The 18,818-nt window shown below is 39.8% G+C and overlaps 1 protein-coding gene across 3 annotated transcripts in view; it reads right to left on the reverse strand.

The window, feature by feature from the left end:
- Positions 1–18,818, reverse strand: part of PRMT9 (protein arginine methyltransferase 9) — a 29,501-nt gene that overhangs the window by 1,433 nt on the left and 9,250 nt on the right. For 2 of the 3 annotated variants that reach the window (XM_006193316.3, XM_032464519.1), the window contains 7 exons: positions 17,537–17,639; positions 16,507–16,613; positions 13,147–13,339; positions 11,299–11,482; positions 8,856–9,573; positions 3,511–3,664; positions 45–167 (listed from right to left, as the gene is read on the reverse strand). In XM_006193316.3, coding sequence (XP_006193378.2) covers positions 45–167; positions 3,511–3,664; positions 8,856–9,573; positions 11,299–11,482; positions 13,147–13,339; positions 16,507–16,613; positions 17,537–17,639 — 1,582 coding nt within the window. The remainder of the gene's footprint in view (positions 1–44; positions 168–3,510; positions 3,665–8,855; positions 9,574–11,298; positions 11,483–13,146; positions 13,340–16,506; positions 16,614–17,536; positions 17,640–18,818) is intronic. The other variant, XM_032464525.1, reaches the window with a different exon arrangement.

An 18,818-nucleotide genomic window follows, 5' to 3' on the forward strand; every position in this document is an offset into this window, starting at 1 on the left:
TTTAAGATAAGTCTGGAACGACAGGAATAATCATTTTACGTTACCTTTACTTCTCTGTTAGCGGTGTTCAAATACGGCGTCATTAGGTCTAGTCTTAGCAGTTCCACTGGCTCACTTAAAGGTACACAGGGCAGTGAGGACAGGTCCAGAAATACACGTATAGGGACCTAAAGAAAGTATACGGTTTTCACTTTTACTCAATTCTTTTTGTGACCGAGTCTCATTAAGTTTCCTGCTTTGTACTTGGCTCAATATGATACAGTGCTTTTCATATTTATTACCTCATTTAATTTAATTCCCACATCAACCTTATTAAGGCATAAGGACTTTCATGATTCCAGTTTTATGAGCATGAACAAACCAAGGTTTTACACTGGTTAAATAATATTCCGTGGTTTCAATTATCAATAGATTCTGCACTTGGGTAACAGCAGGTTAAATTTTTATTTAGCCAAACAGCTCCAAAAATTTTAAGCCAAAGATGTGCTTATGTGTGAAAGATGAACCAATAAGCAAATAATACAACATTAATTACTGAATTGCTTGAGAAAGTATGTCAAGTGCAACCAAACAACTAATAGTGGACTTCACTTTGAAAGTAATTTTTGTATCTAAAAGGCAGTCGTTCTCGGTTTCAACTGCAAATTAAAATCTCCCAAAGAGCTTTTAAAAAGCCCTAACAGCTCAGGCCACACCTCAGACTGACTGGAGCTGGGATCCAGCTATCGGTAGTTCTGAGAGTGCAGACAGGGTTGAGAACCACTGCTGTAAGGTGTTGGATCCATTTCAGCAGCAATGGAACCTTCCTACTAAAAACTTAGCCTCCTTGTTTGAAATAGAAAGGAAACTACTGTTGAAAAAGTACCCTCTTGCCTTTGAATAAATTATTAGAGAGCAGCTGTTCATGGTAAAAAGGACACAGACACATGAACCTCTCCCTGGGCATCCTTGAAGGGATCCACCTGTCTCCCACCCCATAAAAACTCACAGTGAGTCCCTGCCATTCCCCGGGATTCCTGCCCTGTAGCCCTATTTGCATCAGTCACCAGAAGAACAGCCCTCGAGTCCTCTGCCCTCTCATCACCTGCACTCTATCCCCACACAGCTGCACCTTCCCTCATAGTCTGTCCTCACTTGTTTCTCAACTTAGCCTACTGGCCACTCCTGTCATCTTTGCTAATCCCTTCTTAGATTTCCCATCTAGAGCTCATAACCTTGTTGAGTTCTTTAGAATTTAGTTCTCAGCCCTGTTCTCTTTCTACACATCCCCAAGGTGATTCCATCCCAGTCTTACGGCTTTAAATGTCATCTACTAAATCTCACCATCAAATTCTATCTCTAGCTGTTTATCTGAATTCTTATCCAACTGCTTAATAACCCCATAAAAATGAAGCACAACCTGATCCTCCTATTTCGCCCACATCAGTAAATGGGAACCATGTTCCAGGCGCTTTCTCACAGACTACATCCAATCCAGCAAAACCTGCCTTCAAAATATACCTACAGCCTACCACTTTGCACCACCTGCCTTGCTACCACTCTAGTCGAAGCCACCACCACCTCTTTGCTGGGTTACTGCAATGGTCTTAGGCCCGCGCCTGCTCTCCACAGTGGTCCACTCCTAACACACCAACCACAGTAATCCTTTCAAAACAAGGCACACCTCATCACTCCTCTGTTCAATACCATCCAGTTGTTTTCCACCCCGTTCAGAGTAAAAGCCAGAACGTTCACCATGACCAAAAAGCTCTGCGAGACCTGGCTCCTAATGCCTTTCTGATTGTATCCTTCACCTGAGCCTCCCTCATGGTTTCTTGTTGCTGTTTCAAATACTCCAATCATGCTTTTGCCTCAGGTCATTGCATTTGGTGAGCCTTTGACTTGGACATGGTGTGCTTCCTTATTTCTCTCAGGTCTCTGCTTAAGTAGCACTCATCCAGGCGTCCTTTCCGTAGGCATTCCCCGAATAAGAGACTACCCCGTACCTCCAATTCCCAGTCTCCTCTAACCTCCTCACTTCTCACCATCTGTCACACTAATCTTTCTACTCCTTTGTCTATTTCTTGTTTCTTTATTGTCTGTTTGAATGCTAGGTCCAAGAGTGCAGGAACTTACCTCTTTAGTTTCCTGACTATATTCCCAAAACCTAAAAGCACATATAGTAGACATTTGTTGAATGAACTAATACATCTCTGCTGTTTTCTGTATAGCTTTTTTTTTTTTTAAACAGCCTCTCATTTTGTTTCATTGGTTCACTCAGTTGTCAGTGTAATAGTCAGATAATCACCACATTAGAGAGGAGACAATATCATCTCAGAAAATGGGTGAGTGGACTTGGAGGGGTAAAACTGCCAGGCAGGTTCATGGAGCCTCTTGAGATGAGTAGTCATAAGTGGAAGTGAGACCAGTCAGCATATTCAGCTGTAGGGGTGCTGGTGCAGAGAAGGCAGAAAGTAGAATTCAACCAAGCTGGGATTTCCCCCACCCAACAGAAAAATGGAAGAGAAGGGACATATGAAAAATATACAGACCATGGAATATAAGCTGTAAGGAGGATATGAGTGAAGAGATAGCAGGATCAAAATATCATAGACTCTGATGGAATCCAAAATTGTTCACATCAGGACCAAGAGAGAATAAGCTAGAAGACAGGAGATGGTGGTGTTTCTGGACCACACAAATAGTTTAAACTTCTCTGTCTTCTGATTGGTGTGTTTTCTTTGTTAAACTCTCCACAAAACTGAGATTAAACAAACTCTAAAACCTCAGCCTGCCCTGAAAAAAATCATTTCCTCAACAAAGTTATATTTGTTGAGCAAGTACTGTTCGTGGAAGAGCTGACAATGCACGTTCAGGAGCTTACTGCTGCAGCTTTTAGGTGAAAGGTTCAGCTATCACTCCTGCAGTTCAGTACTCAGCATCCCACCACCCACAGCAGCGTCCCACCTACTTCCAGCCCCAAACCGCTTCCCTAGACATTCCACCCACTCCCACAATTTTAACTCACAAATTAATTCTGCTACTAGCACCTCTGCCAGCACTAAATCCTTCTTTCCCAGACAGCAACTGACGCCTCCTCCTTGAGCTCCAGTCTCCGAGGCGCCTACATTCCTGCTGCCTGCAGTCTGACTGCCGAGACGAGATGTCAGGGGCTCACACCTGCCAGCCTGAAGTCTCACTGTAATTAGGGGTTCATGTTTAGAATAAAGGTTTTCTGGCTGCTGCTTTTTTAGACAAGCAGCACACTTGTTCCTAAGACTAAACCCAGCAGCCTGTTTTTCATTTATAACGGTGGTGCAGAGCAATATCTATTGACTTTTGTCAGCAGGAACAACAGAATTCCTTGGCTACACCTACCCCTAGGTTGATTTTTACCAGTAATAAGTTCCTTTGCTCTAGAAGACTGATTAACATCCTAATCCAACTAAACACAGTGACTATAAAATTACAGAGAGAGGATAAGGGAGATCGTAATAGCCACCTAGTTGAACTTCTCTTCTAAACACGTACCTGAAACTGGTTAATGAAAGGCGCTATATTTAATCCAAGAGTCCGTTCCGTTCCTTGCACAGCACTCTCCTCCACCAGCGTCTGTGATTCCACAAGCAGCCCAAACATCAGCACGTACTGGGGAAAGATCTTGCCCCCAGACTGCAACAAACACCTAGAGGGAAGAAAACGCTTTAAAAAGCATCTTGATTCCCCACATTTCATAAGTACCAATACCTGAACCATGACTAACTGTGGAGCTACAGATTCTGCATCGTCTAAAGGACTTTAGGCTGGTAGCCAGCCAGTGGTTCAGAATGGCAAACTGCCTGCAAAGCAACCAGTCAGCTGGAGGGATAGAAGCTTCTAGATTCAGGAAGAGTCATCAATGGCTATTAAAACCAGTGGGTGAAAGTTTGATTAGGAAAAGGATATTCACAAGTCATTTTACTAAATTTTCTAAACAAATGAAGTTATTTGCTATTTGTGATCCGTTTCAATGAAACCAGATCTAATTTTTCTTAAGATCACGAAGTCTCAAATTTGAGAGACAAGCCACAGAGCTTTATGTTGCTTGACTAATTCCCTCCACCCTCAAACAGCCACAAGAGGTTAGCAGTCTATGAAATCAGAGACAGAAAGGCACACAGGTTAATAAAGCCAAGCTTCTCACCGTAAAACCTATGGGAGAGAGGGAGGGCGGCAGGCAAGACCATCAAGCATTTATGGGGTAACTAAAAACCTGGGCTAAACAGAATGTCCAAAATACATCTGCTGAACCCTAGAAAGTCAGAAAAGGCTGCACCAAGTACTAACCACCAAGCCAGAGATAAATACTAGTCAAAAGCAAGTATGAAAATTATTTTAAAAGGCCACGTTCACGCTACTTTAGAATCTTGTACAAACCCTTCCTAACTCAATGTTACTGTCGCTAACAGGAATGCTTCTTAGTTATGTGTAGATAAAACAGTAACTGCCTTGAAACTCCACTTGGCTTTCCTGACACTGAATGTTCTGTTGTCACTGACACCAGTGCAGCTGCCAGACTCCTCAATGGAATCCTGTGCAAAGCCAAATAATTTTGGAACCATCTGTGCCTCCAGAAATAAAAAAATATGTTCCACCTCAAAAGTCGAACCATAGATGGCAAAAATTCTGAAGACACTCTTCACTGTTTCCTCGTGGTCCAACAAAGTGTTTCTAAATGGTTTTAAATGAAAAAAAAAGCTTTTAAACTTTCTCCTGTATTTTAATATAGTATGACTAAATAAAGCTTAAGAACGCACATTTTAAAACAACAACTGCAAAGGTAACTAGAGAGTTAATACTTAAGTTTGTAAAATGGCTCATTTTTCCCTACTTTTTTTTTTGGGAAGGTTGGTATCCAGTGAAACAGATGCCCTGTATCCTTATCCCAAATATAATCTATTCTCTCAGCCCCGAACTTCATCTTCTTTCACCAGTCATGAAGCCTCCCCGCTGTTAGAGGCTAAAGATCAAAATTAGAGGCCTGGGCGAGAGTAACTGCATACCTCTGGCCCCAGAATCAAAGCAAGCGTACACACCCAAGAGTACCTGGTGAGGGGACCGCGCGATAGCCTGAAGGCTGAAGGAGGGGAGCCCTGGGTCTGCACTGTTGCTTGGGGGGTGTTTGCAAAGGTGGGAAGAAAACTGGTTAGAGCAATGAATGGGTGCTTCTAGCATTTAGTTCCCAGAGATACTGAACATCCTGCAACACACAGGGCAGTCGTACATAATAACTGTCCCCAACTCACCCCTCAAAAAAACTGTCCCCCAAACTGCCAGTAGGACCCCCCGAGAACACTGGGAAGGGGAACTGCAGATAGTTTATGTAAGATGTTTCCCACTAATACAACTAATCACTCAGAAAGTACATACTGTCTGATAAATTGTTTTTACAATCAACTGCTTTTAAAAAGAATCCTTTACTAGGGGGAGGGTACAGCCCAAGTAGTAGAGTGCATGCTTAGCATGCTCAGTTCAATCCCCAGTACCTCCTCTAAAAATAAATAAATAAACCAAATATCCTCCCCCAAAATAAATTAATAAAAGTTTTTTGAAAAAATAAAAAGTCCTTTACAAGGTTCCATTTAAGTAAAATGTGGCTGTCTGAAAGAAAGCTTTTCCTCTAAGATCAGGAACAAGACGAGGATGCCTGTTTTCACCACTTCCATTCAACATAGTTACTAGAAGTCCTAAGTGAGGCCAGCACACAGCGAAACAGAATCGCATGGCAGAAAAGATGGTAGAAAATTTGTGGCATGTCCTTGCCATGGTCCCTCCTCCAGGCATAGCATGGTACAATCAGAAGAAAACTTCTAACTCCCAGCTTCTCCTTGGGGAGGGAAAGAGAAAAGAGGACTTACATCCAACGTTCCAACATTTTCAGGGGGCTGCCGAAGGGACTAGCCTTGGCTGAATGTAAGTGGTGACAGGAATGGCTGGGGACCCCTTATAACAGGAGAACACTTGGCTTGTTCAAGCACTAGAGAATCTGCAGTACCATAGACAGACATCAGGGGGAGCTCTAGCACCATGACCTGCTACAGCACCGAAGAAGCTGCAGTACTTCAGACAGACACCAGGAGGACCCCTGAGGAGAAACAGGCAAACCTCTTCACTAAGAGGTGACACATAAGCCCAGAGAAGACGCACCCCCAGAAAAAGCTTGAGAGGTCTCCAGAATCTCTAGGCAGGCAGAATGGTAAAGGTCCTCTCCACACAGAGCCAGAAGACTTTTTTTAAGTCCAAGTCCTCTTAAAGATAACAAGGCATACAAAGAAACAGGAAAACATGGCCCAATCAAAGCAACAAATCTCCAGAAACGGACCCTGAAGAAACACAGATCTACAAGTTACAGAGAATTTAAAATAACTCATAGGATGCATGAAAAATGAAATCAGGAAAATGATGCATTAATAAAAATGATAATATGAACAAAGAGATGGAAACTGAAGAACCGAACAGATATTCTGAGCTAAAGAATAAATGAACTCAAAAGTTCACTAGAGGCATTCAACAGCAGATTTGACCATACAGAAGAAAGAACCAAGAGCAAAAATACACCAATGGGACTACGTCAAATTTTAAAATTTCTGTGTATCAAAAAACACAATCAACAGAATGAAAAGGCAACCTATGGAACGGGGGAAAACATCTGCAAATCTTATATCTCGTAAGAGGTTAATATCCAGGATACACAAGGAACTCCTATAACTCGACAACAATAATTTAAAAAAATTTTTAAATGGGCAATGCACTTGAATAGATAATTCTCCAAAGATACACAGATGACCCACAAGCATATGAAAAGATGCTCAACATTACTAATCATAAGAGAAACGCATATTAAAGCAATAATGAGATACCACCTCACACCCATTAGGGTGGCTACTACCAAAAGTACAAAAACAAGTGTTGGCAAGGATTCAGAGAAACTGGAAGCCTTGTGCACTGCTGGTGGGGATGTAAAATGGTACAGCTGCTGTGGAAGACAGAAGGGCAGTTTCTCAAAAAATCAAAAATAGAATTACCATATGATACAGCAATTCCACTTCTGGGTATATACCCATAAGACGTGAAAGCAGGATCTCAAAAGATGCTGGCACACCCATGCTCATTATTACCATTCACAACAGCTAAAACGTGGAGGCAACCCAAGAGTACATCAGTGGATGGGTAAGCAGAATGTGATATATACATACACTGGAATATCATCCCACCTTAAAAAGGAAGGAAATTCTGGCATTCTACAGCGTGGATGAACCTGGAGGATATATGCTGAGTGAAATAAGACAGTAACACACACACAAACAAATCCTGTATGGTTGCAGTCACATGAAGCACAGCAGGCAAACTCACAGAAGCAGAGAATACAATGGTGGTTGCCAGCAGCTCGGGGGAGGCTGCGGGAACAATTATTGTTTAATGGGCACAAACTTCCAGTTTTACAATATGAAGAGAGTTAAGGGGATGGCTGGAGGTAATGGTTCACAACATTATGAGAGTATTTAATACCACCTGAACTGTACCCTTAAAGATGGTTAAGATGAAAAATTTCACATATGCATTTTACCCCCAAAAAAAAAAATCAGAAAAAGAATTAAACCTGAAAATAAAATAATAAACCATTAGTTAAAGTGTACATCTTTTCAAGGTGATTATACCAAATAAGTCAAAGCTCATTTGTGTCAGTAATGTGTAGAGCTGAAATGCCTTCAAAGGCATCTAATCCAGTATCCCTCATTTTACAGGTGAGGAAAACTGAGGAGAGAGATTTAAATGACCTATAGCAAATTTTACTATTTCAGGAATTCAGCGGCAAATCTAAGACTAGAGTCAAACCCTTTCAGCTCCTTGTTCTATACTCTGTCAAGTACATCCGTTTAAAATTTTAAGAGAGACAGTGAGTGAGGGAGAGTGTGTGTGTGTTTATTTACATCAGACTTCTATATCCCCATAATTTGTATGTACAAGATTGTTTTAAAGGGAAAAGAAAAAGGGCAGTGATTTTTACTAGTTACTCCATAAGAAAAGGTAAGTGTGGTTGACGAAAGAAAATGCACATGAAACCTAAAATCTAATTAACTATACAAGCAAATGCTTTTTTTCCTGGACAATTTGCCTTTTGCTATTGCAGTTGGTCTGCATTCCCACCACTGTTCCTATACTACAAAACAATCCCTGTTCATATACTACAAAATTGTAAATTTATAAACCCGTTTTACTTAAATTTGGGCCCCCAAATGTTAAATACTGTCATCTTTTCAGATCTGAGCAGCACAACTGAAAGATTCTAAAGCTTAGCCAAATCTGCTTTCAGTAATTAAATATTAGGGTCAAGTTTACCTCCAGCAACCTGAACTGAAGGAGAAATATACTTAGGGACAGAACTGTACAAAAATAAAGATTCTAAGACCTTAAAGAATCGGGACTTGTTCCTAAGAAGCACTCCGCTCTCCCAATACACCATCAAGTGCATACTATATGTTTTTTATTGGTGTTTCTTAGATCATAAAGATGAAATTTGATTTTTCCTGATTTACCCTCACCGTCTTCTTATCTGGTCTTATAGCTCTCTACTGAATTCCCTATTTTACACGTAGACAGTTCAATCGTAAAGCAGGCTCTCGTCACACCTACAGTGCAGGGGGTTCCTTTAGGGAAAGAAAAATCAGTAATGACATGCACAGAAAGAGAAAAACAGGAAGTCACAGGTCCTAAAAGCAACGCCGAGAAACAGACGATGCTCCCAACTCATTTGTATAGTTATGCCGTCAAGGAACTAAAAGAATTTACAGGAAGTCTGAGCTCAAATAAACCAAGGGTCGTATTGTGTGTTTTACCTGGATATTGCAGCTTTCTCCATTATCTCCTGCTGAATGAGCCCAGACGGCTCGATGACATCCAATATAATTATGCTCCACAACTTGTCTGACTTTGGCCTTTGCAACACCGCAGACTCATCTTCCACGTGTCTCAGCCAAAACTCAAGTGTTTCTCTAGGAAAGTGACTGGCGTCAGATATGAGGTCCAGGGCGGTGCGGTGCTGCTCCTTCTCCACAGAGCTGTAAGGCCTGACCTGCCCAAGCATGCCGGCCATCACAGGCAGAATGGAGAAGCCCTCCGACACGTCCAACACATAGAAAGGTTCAGGGACGCTCTGTTCTGAGCCACTCTGTCCACTGCCACAGCTCATCCCCTTCCTCTGACACTGAGCGTCCATGGCCTGACCCACTTTCTCCGGAGTCAGCGAAGACAGCACTTTCCTCATTGCCATTTTAAAGCCTTCGTGATACGGGGCGTTATTAAGCAAAGCGATTTCTGTGGATTCCAACACACATGTCTGCTCCCCAGCATCCGGTTTACTGGTCTGAAGGTTAGCCAGGGCGCTACAGAGTTCAGCCTCGTTTCCTACACAGAGCAAGTCTTCATTCTTGGTGAAACTTTTCCCCACATCCATTTCGTGTTCAGAATTGAAGACACTGATACCCTGGATTCTTAAGTAACAATCTTGACAAGACACTTCCATCATCACCTGGTCCCCAGGCTTTATCCAGTAGTCTTCATAACGCAGGAAAAAAGAAAAAAATTGCAACTGATGAATATGAGTGTTTATAAGCCTGAGAATGACACAAAGAACTCTGTTCCCACCCCCCATTTTTTAAACCACTACAGGAAAGAGTAATCTATTGATTTAATAGAATTAAGTGGAATTAATCTCTTCATTTCCTATTAAAAAAAAAACAAACTAGGAAAATCCCTCCAGCTTTACTTAGGGAAAAACTGAAGTTTGAAGATCCAATTAATTTATAGCACAATGCAAAGATTCAAGAGCTCGTTACTGGACCTTTAACTGTCAGGGGCATAGCGCTTTTACTGTAACCACTAGGCATCACCACGTCCCCAAACTGCAAGGCAGGGGGAGGACTACAGGGGACTCCCGGTCTTTGGTAATGAAGCCAGCAGTAACAAAGACAGCTGCAGTTCAGGGCTCAATACCAAACCTCGCTTTAGCTTAAAGGGACACTCTTTTCTCTAAGAGAAATTTCCAAAAGAACAAGGCAGCGTTCAATAGAATCTTATCAGTAATATTTCTTAACTGTAAGTATTTAGACATTCTTACATGTCGAGACATTTGAAAATATAAGGAAGGACTAAGGCCTACAATGAAGACTATATATCATGGTCTTATCCATGAGCTTCCACATGTGGCAAAACTTTAAAGTGCAAATGTGTGATTGCAATTCCTTCTTATCAGCCTTAGAACCAGTTGAAAATGCATGTTATTCTTGTTTACACATTTTAAATGTCTCATCCCTAAGAAGGATTTAAAAAAAAAGTACCATCTAAATTACTGTAAGAGAGTTAGAATAAATGAGCACAACTTTTAGAATGCTACTTATTGAGGGCTGGTCACTGTGGTAGGCACTGTACATCCAGTATGTCTAGTAATTCCTGCAGCAGTCTCGCAAGGTTAGCCAGCGTCATCCCATTTTTATCCCTCACATAACAGAAGCTCTAAGAAATAACCAGCAAGGCTGGCCAGGGAGTCAGGAAGTAGCCAAGATCCAAATTCACATCTACCTGACTGACTCCAAAAACCATCCTAGCCACAACACTACATGGATTCCAAGACACAGTGACCTTGCCAGATCAGATCCTTGACTAGGAGGCCACACAGAAGTAAAAATGTATTGCCTTCCAGTGTGAAAAAAGCGATGGACTTTGTCTATGGAATACAACTGCTCTAACTATACCGATACCCACCAAATTGCTGGTAAAAAAAAAATCTCTACAAAAAAATACCTTTAATAAGGACTTCCCTAGGTAAGTCCATGGATTCATGAACTCTAAAACTGCAAAGTGTTGTACTTAATCTGAGTGTGCATATTTCCACGACCTGGGAATCCACAGGTGCCATCGATTCTGTAAGTGGTGAGAACTCCTGCACTACAAGTGGTAGCTTCCCACTGTGTTCCATAGAAACTGAACTAGCATTTCTCTTACCTGCTGATGACCAGAGGACTCAGAGCTGAAGAAATGATTTAATGATGGATATTTCTGAATGGCCTGCAGCAGAGTTGTGTTTTAGTCTCTCTTAACTATATATCTTAATTATTTAAAGCGACTTTTAAAAAAGAAAAAGAAAACTCTCAATGATTTAACCAATCTCCCCTGACTGGAAACTTCATATTCAAATTGAATTTTCTTGACACTGACTCAAATGCTGAGAGGATTAAAACAACAAGTCCTCCCCCACCAAAAAAAAAATCAGACAAGATATACCTGCAAGATCTTGTACGGGGTAGACAGCCTGTTCCCAGCATGTTTCCTCACTAGGACTTGTGGATAAACTGTGTTCCTCATCCAGCTGGAGCACAAACCAAACCACAACAGCATCTAGCACGCCTTCTTTAATAGCAGGAGTACTGATTTTATCAGGTTTTCTAGTTGCAAGACTTTTTAATTCCTGACAAAAAATGTAAAAGAAATAAGATGACTTTACACATTCATTTTACACAGGCCCCAGTATCATATCACTCTCCATTTCTGTAAGTTCTCAGTCCTGCCCTGCACCCTTAGGGGATCAATGTCTCAGCACACCCATAACCCGGGAAGGTCTGATACATCGTGGTGAACACCCTGCAGCTATTTAAACACTGAGGCAGATACATACAACTGATGTAGCAGGAAGTCCATGACAGACTGTTCAGTGAAGGCAGGCATTGCAAAGCAATAGGGGTTATTTTGTCTAAAAAAAAGTGTGCGGGGGGGGGGTGCATGTGGTGTGTAGAAGAATAGAAAAGCAAGTCTGAAGATATATTTCAGACAAAAAATATGTAAATGAATATAGGTATGTGTATGCATGACTGGGACATTGCGCTGTACACCAGAAATCAACACATTGTAACTGACAGTACTTCAATTAAAAAAAAAAAAACCCGATGTATTTCAAACTGGTGACCTCGGGAAAGAAGGTCCTAAATTAGATTTTAAGAAAGTAGAAATATACTTTTTCTTTTTCCTTTCTACTGTCTTACTTGTAAGTGTTAAACAGGGAGATACTACTTTTAAAATTAAAGCCTTAATAAGATGGGGTGTGTGTGTGTGTCAAAGAAAAATCAAAATAAGAAAAGCTTAAAATTAGAGGAGGACAGCTTTGGGGTGTTTGGCAGCTATGATGGAGCTGTTCCCCATCGGAATGTTACATCAGCAAAGAAACGCTCCTGAAACTCAGTCCTAGTGAGCAACGCCCAAGTATGAATTTAGTTCCAGACCAGCTCAAGAAAAACCTAGTTAACAGTTAATAGAGGAAAGCTTTCATTAGATTATAAAGATCCTAGGCCAAAATGACCCTCACAAAGTCTTCTGCCCCGAGGCAGGTTTCATCTAAAAACCCTGTGTACTTGAACACTTAGCACAGAAGGGAAGGACTCTGTGTAACCTGTCTCAATCTCCTTGGGCACTTTCTTTGTACAGGACATCCTCCTCCCACCACCCACCAACACACACACACACACACACACACACACACACACACACAGAGATACACTAGGGTGGTTATCAACTTGTCCTGATTTGCCCAAGACTGTCTCAGTTTTAAAACTAAAAGTCCTTTGTCTAGGGAACCTCTCAGTTCCGGGAAGACCAGGATGGCTGGTCACCATACTACACAAACCATCTAGAGATCTGATTACTGTTCATTTCAAGGAATACTGTTAATCTGAAATGGAAGTATGACACAGAGAGAAGTTGGAAGGTCTAGGCTATAACTCCTGCCCCCGCATTCACAGCTGGGGGTTATTAAATATGTAAACATTTCCTTCATCCGTACAGCACAAGGATAATTGTAACTATATTGCAAAACTGTTGTAAGAGTGACCTAAGGACACATGTGAATGTACCAGGCACATTGGACATTCCTAAAAAGCTGCAAGGATTTTTTTTTTCTCTGTATTAAAGTAAGTAAAGAATTTCAGGAGGGAATTCTGATTACCGTTTAATCATTTTCTTTATGTAGTTATTGGAACCCCCATGCAAACTCATAAAATAAGACTTCTATGTATTAATTATCTTAAACAAATACATGAAATTTAATGCTCAAAAATAGTAACTTAGCCTTTTTTTTTTTACCTGAAGATTGTTGAAATCTACTGTCATAATTTCAAAGCACTCTGTCAAAGCTAAATATCCCCCAGGAACTCGACTCATCTTTTCGGTTGTATATGGTTCAATTGTTTCTTCGGCATCTACAGAAGAACAAGCTGGACTCTGAAATTTCACATTTGTTGGCAAACAGATCCCAGCAACATCCTTAACACCCACCCTGGTGAGAGAGTAAAGGGAGAAAGATGGGTTTGTTTGTTTGTTTTTTTAGAATTAAGTAACACCATCTAATACTGAACCAGCAAAAATAAACATAAAAATGAAATAAAACTTCATAGGTAAAAGTTTCTTAAATACAATTACATACACAATGACTAACTATAAAGGAAAATAAGTGATAAATAGGTTAAATTAAGAACTCTATGGGAGAGGGTATAGCTCAGTGGTGAAGTATGTGCCTAGCATGCATGAGGTCCTGGGTTCAATCCCCAGCATCTCCATTAAAAATAAATAAGCCTAATTCCCTCCCCCATCCCATTAAAAAAAAAAGTAAAATGCAAAAGCTCTGCTCATCAAAAGACCCCCAGTAAGAAAGTAAAAAAGCAAGCCACTGAGTAGAAGAGATTTGTAATACATCTACTCAATAAAGGTCAAACATCCAAAATACATTTTTTAATTACCATAGTAAAAGAAACACAAAAATGGGCAAAAGATTTAAACAGACACTTCACAAAAGAACATATGCAAATGCCAATAAGCATGTGGAAGGTCACCAGGGTAAATGAAGTTAAAGCCATTCCACACAACCACCAGAATGGGGAAAGGAAGTGTTGGTGAGACTACGTCTCAGGCACCACCGGCGGGAGCGTGTAATTAACAAGACCACTCGGGAAGGCTCTCCTAGTTCCTATTTAGGCTGAACACGCCTATTCCAGACTCACTCTCAATATGGGAACCTCAAGGTGTCTGGCATTTGCATTTTTGCAAACATGCCAACAGAAATTTAAACACACGACCATGAAAAAAGTGTTCAACAATGTTTATAGCTGTACTATTTCCAATACCCCCAAAATTGCATATAATCTAAATGCCCATCAACAGCAAATTGGATGAATATATTGTGGTGTATTCATACAATGAGGCTTAATATACAGCAATGAGAATGAACTACACACAAGAACAAGGATTACTGGACAAAAGAAGGCAAGCATAAGAAAATTCATACCGTGTGATTCCATTTGTACAAAATTCAAATGGGCAAAATTATCCATGGTGTTAGAAGTCAGGGGAGTGACTATTCTGGGGACCACGGGGCACTGTTAACTCAAAGGGGTTTCTTCCTGGGGACTTTCTGGGGTGGTGGTAATATTCTGGACACTGAACTGAGCACTGGTTACACAGGTGAATCAACTTCATGAAAATTCATCAAGCCATAAATGTATGGTTTGTGTACTTGCTATAATGTTTGATGTCAAAAAAAGTTTACAGTGAAGAAAAACACTTCAAGAGCATTCTAGCAACACCATTTTGTAAAAGGAAATACTCCAACCTCATCTCATTCACAGGCATTCATTTATCAGCAATCAGCTTTTAGAGGGTTTCAGAAGTTCAAATAGTCTACTCCTAGAAAGTATTTTATCATACTCTAAAAAGATGAATTATCAAATGGAACTATTAATGATTTTAATAGTAACAAAATCAGAAGTCACAAGGTATAGAAACAAAAAGAATGTGATGTTGAGCATCTTTTCATGTGCCTGCTGGCCATCTGCATTTCCTCTTTGGAAAAATGTCTATTCAGTTCTTCTGCCCATTTTTTAATTGGGTTGTATTTTTTTTTAATACTTTTATTGTGATATGATTCCTAGGTTTTTTGGGGGGGTGGTTTTTATCGTTTGTTTTTTGATATTGAGTTGTATGAGCTGTTTAAATATGTTGAATATTAACCCCTTATAAGTCAAATCATTTGCAAATTTTTTCCCCATTTGGTACATTATCTTTGTTTTGTCGATGGTTTCCTTTGCTGTGCAAAAGTTTTTATGTTTAATTAGGGCCCATGTGTTTATTTTTGCTTTTTAATTCCTTTGCTTTAGGAGACAGATCCAAAAAAATACTGCTGCAATTTATGTCAAAGAGTGTTCTGCCTATGTTTTCCTCTAGGAGTTTTATAGTGTCCAGTTTTACATTCAGGTCTTTGGTCCATTTTGAGTTGATTTTTGTACATGGTGTTAGAGAATGTCCTAATTTCATTCTTTTACATGTAGCTGTCCGGTTTTCCCCACACTACTTCAGGCTGTCTTTTCTCCTTTTCTCCATTATATATTCTTACCCCTGTTCTTAAAAGTAGAAAAGTAGAAGCAACCTAAAAATTCTAAACTCTGGGAACTACATGCAACACTAGGAAACTGATTTTTAAAAATCCACGAATCAAATCTATCAACATGAAGAGGCTTACAAAGAAAAAGCTAATACATTCACTGATCCTTCTGAAACAAAATTAAATTTATCCACACACACACTGATACTTACACAGAGCTGACAACCAACCAGTCCACTCTCATTCAGCCAATCTGCTGACAGAGGCCGCTGTCTGTCTGGTTGGTGCCTGTCCCTACGATCACCAAATACTGTCCCTCATCACCCTGGCACATGCACAGCAAAGCGTAAGGAAGAATATACAACGAAGATGAGCAGTAGTTATCTACTAGTGAGTATGTCACGATGACTTTTATTTTCTTCTTTTACCCATCAGTATTTCCTAAAGTATTTATGTGTTACATTTAAAAGTAAGTCCTAACAAAACATGGATCAACATTTTAACAAAATTTTAGAAAATCATTAATGTTCAAGAAAAAAAATGTAACCAAGAAGCTTCTATAACTAAAAAAACTTGTCACCTGTATCACTTTTTTCTCATCTGTATCACATTTGATCAATCTCAAACTCTCAAGGGTATAAAGATCCTAAAATTTCACCCCACCCAACCACAAAATATTATGTCAATAGTTATTAAGAAGAGAAAAATGGGAGAAATAAATTAAAACTAAAATTATTTTCACATTGGAAATTTTCATTTCACTTTCATCTAAAGTCAGTCTGAATGTATTATTTGTCCCATGACTCTATCACATATCAAAAGGATATTAAGTTGTATCAAAATTAATTTTCCACTAGAAAACTGAAGGCTGATTTTAATCCTAGAGTTCTATTTTTGAAGAAAGTTTTAAAAAAGCAAAAAGAAAATTGACTGAAATAAACATCATGAATTTAAAGGTCAGAAAACTACTAATGCTCATCCAAATAAATGTCCATTAAATAACCTTTGAACTACAGTCTATACCTTAAACTGACAAGGTTTCACCATTTACTCTTTAAATAATCACTCACCTATGATGTCTTCTTATCTCTGCACATTCTACTGCCATCCCAAATATGACAGCGCTTGCCGGTATAACTTTCCCATATTTTTCACAATTACCATTTTCACCTTTGGTCTAAAAACATAACAATAAAAATTATATTGTTACATTTATGTCAAAATATGTGTGTATGATGGCAAGCTATGAAAATTTATGAGAAAAAACTTCAAAAATGACAGTTAAGGATACACAGGTCAAGTTTTTTTTTTCTTTAAAAAGTTTCTTTCATTTTCATTGCTATATATAAACATACATATTTTTTAACAGTACAAATAGGAAGGGAGGGAGGGAGGTGGGGAGCTAGAATTCTCTAAGCCTGCCTACAACAAAAGACTACTGGGTCCGACTTATACTGAGAAGCCAAAATCACCATTACCTGCTTGAAAAATGAACTGCTCTTCCAACCTTTCATTAGCTACTTTAAATCCAAATCATTTTCTGTAAGTAGTGAATTCTTACTGCAAGTTAAAATCCTTTCATTCATAATACATATTATATAATTCAAATCTACAACTTATGGGCCACAGCAGAGGATTTCAATGCAAAATATAACTTGGCAATTACACAAGTCAGTCCTGTCCCTTCAGCAGCCTGGGTCCAAGTGGTACCTTAAACCTACAGCATGCCAGTTAGCACTACATTCCCTTTTGATAATTTGCCAGAAATACAAGCAATGAAGGCTGTGAGATTGAAAGCACTTCCCCTTCTCAACCCTACTCAAGAATTCCAGAGTCAGCCCCTTCATAATGTAACCTCAGTTCCCACGAATCCCTTCCTGGAGTATTTTTCTGCCTCTGAACCCCATTTGGGCACACAAGTATACATTGCGTTATGTTACTAAATGTTTTTTTTTGCACAGATTTCTTTCCAACTACAGAGCATGCACTGCAACAGTGGGATGTTATCTCATACTGCCCTGCAACTATGCTCAGGGCTCAAAAAATGATCTACTGAATACTGAATTCTTAATCAAATTTAAGTCTTTTCATGCTGCTTACCTTTGGCTGCAAAAGTAAATGCTCCCATGCATGAATCAAACTCTCCACAATTCCTTCTCCAAATAAACCTGCATCGACAGTTTCTGTTACAACTAGGGACACTCTATAGAATGATTTTTTAAAGATACATGTAAGTAAAATATCATGCTATTTGTATAAAAGATGTCAAAGCTGAGAGAAGAAAGGAAGAGTATGTTATAGAAACAGTCCATTTTCTAATACATTTTATTTCATTTTTAATATCTACTCTTGAAACTTGAGGAACTCTAATGTTCCCGAGGCTCCTCTCTTCTCCACTGGCAACTTCTTGGTGGGGACAGAAGGCGGTGCTTCTGACCTGCTGCCTCCTCAGATGTTCTTTCATTGCCAGAATCCTTCACAGTGGGTCACACCCATTACCTTTACCAGCCCCCCTCCTTAATCCTGAGTAATTGGACTTCTACCCTCAAGGTCCTATAAAAATACTCTCTACCAGCAAAGACACTCCTATTTATCAAAATGAATAATCTTTCTCAGTTCTAATTTTCCTTGATCTACAAATAACATTCAGTGCAGGGGAGAAGGCCTGCTCCTCACAATCCTTCCCCTCCCTTCACCGTCCGTGTTTACCTCTCACACGGGGACTGTCCTTCTGTTACTTCTCTTGCTTTACCCACACCTGTGAATGTTCACGAATGCCTAAGCCACAGAGCTCTGATCTTCTGTCCACTCTTTCTGGAAAATTTACTCAAAGACACACCAAAAAACTCTCCCTTCTCTGAACTTCCTTAGTCCTTCTGCCAGTACCATCCATTTGTGTAGTTAGAAGACAAGGAAAAGTTTCATGAATATTCCTTATTCTCCTATCTAGATTGTAGGTGCCTTGAGGACAGAGACAATTTTGGTATCCCCCACAGGGCCAACAACCAGTATTTTATACACACACACACACACACACACACACAAAACTGTTAGTATTTATGATTGCATACATTTAGAACATGGAAGGTATCTCAAATCATCTAGTCCAACATCTTGAAGTCTCTAGATTTGCGTAAGATCAAAATAAATTACTAACAGAGTCTATATTGTAATCCGTATCTTCTAATTCAAAGTCAACAGCTCCTTCTACAATACCAACTGTGAGAAAAATGTGGATCAAGTTAAGGTAACTGATTGATGCTATGGGCTGACTTTTGTACTACCAAAATCCACGCTGAAGCACGAACTCCCAGTGTGACAATACTGGAGACAAGGTCTTCACGAGGTAATTGAGGTTAAATGAGGTTCTAAGGGTGAAGTC

This window comes from Camelus ferus, chromosome 2 (assembly GCF_009834535.1).
Source record: "Camelus ferus isolate YT-003-E chromosome 2, BCGSAC_Cfer_1.0, whole genome shotgun sequence".
Lineage (NCBI taxonomy): Eukaryota > Metazoa > Chordata > Mammalia > Artiodactyla > Camelidae > Camelus > Camelus ferus.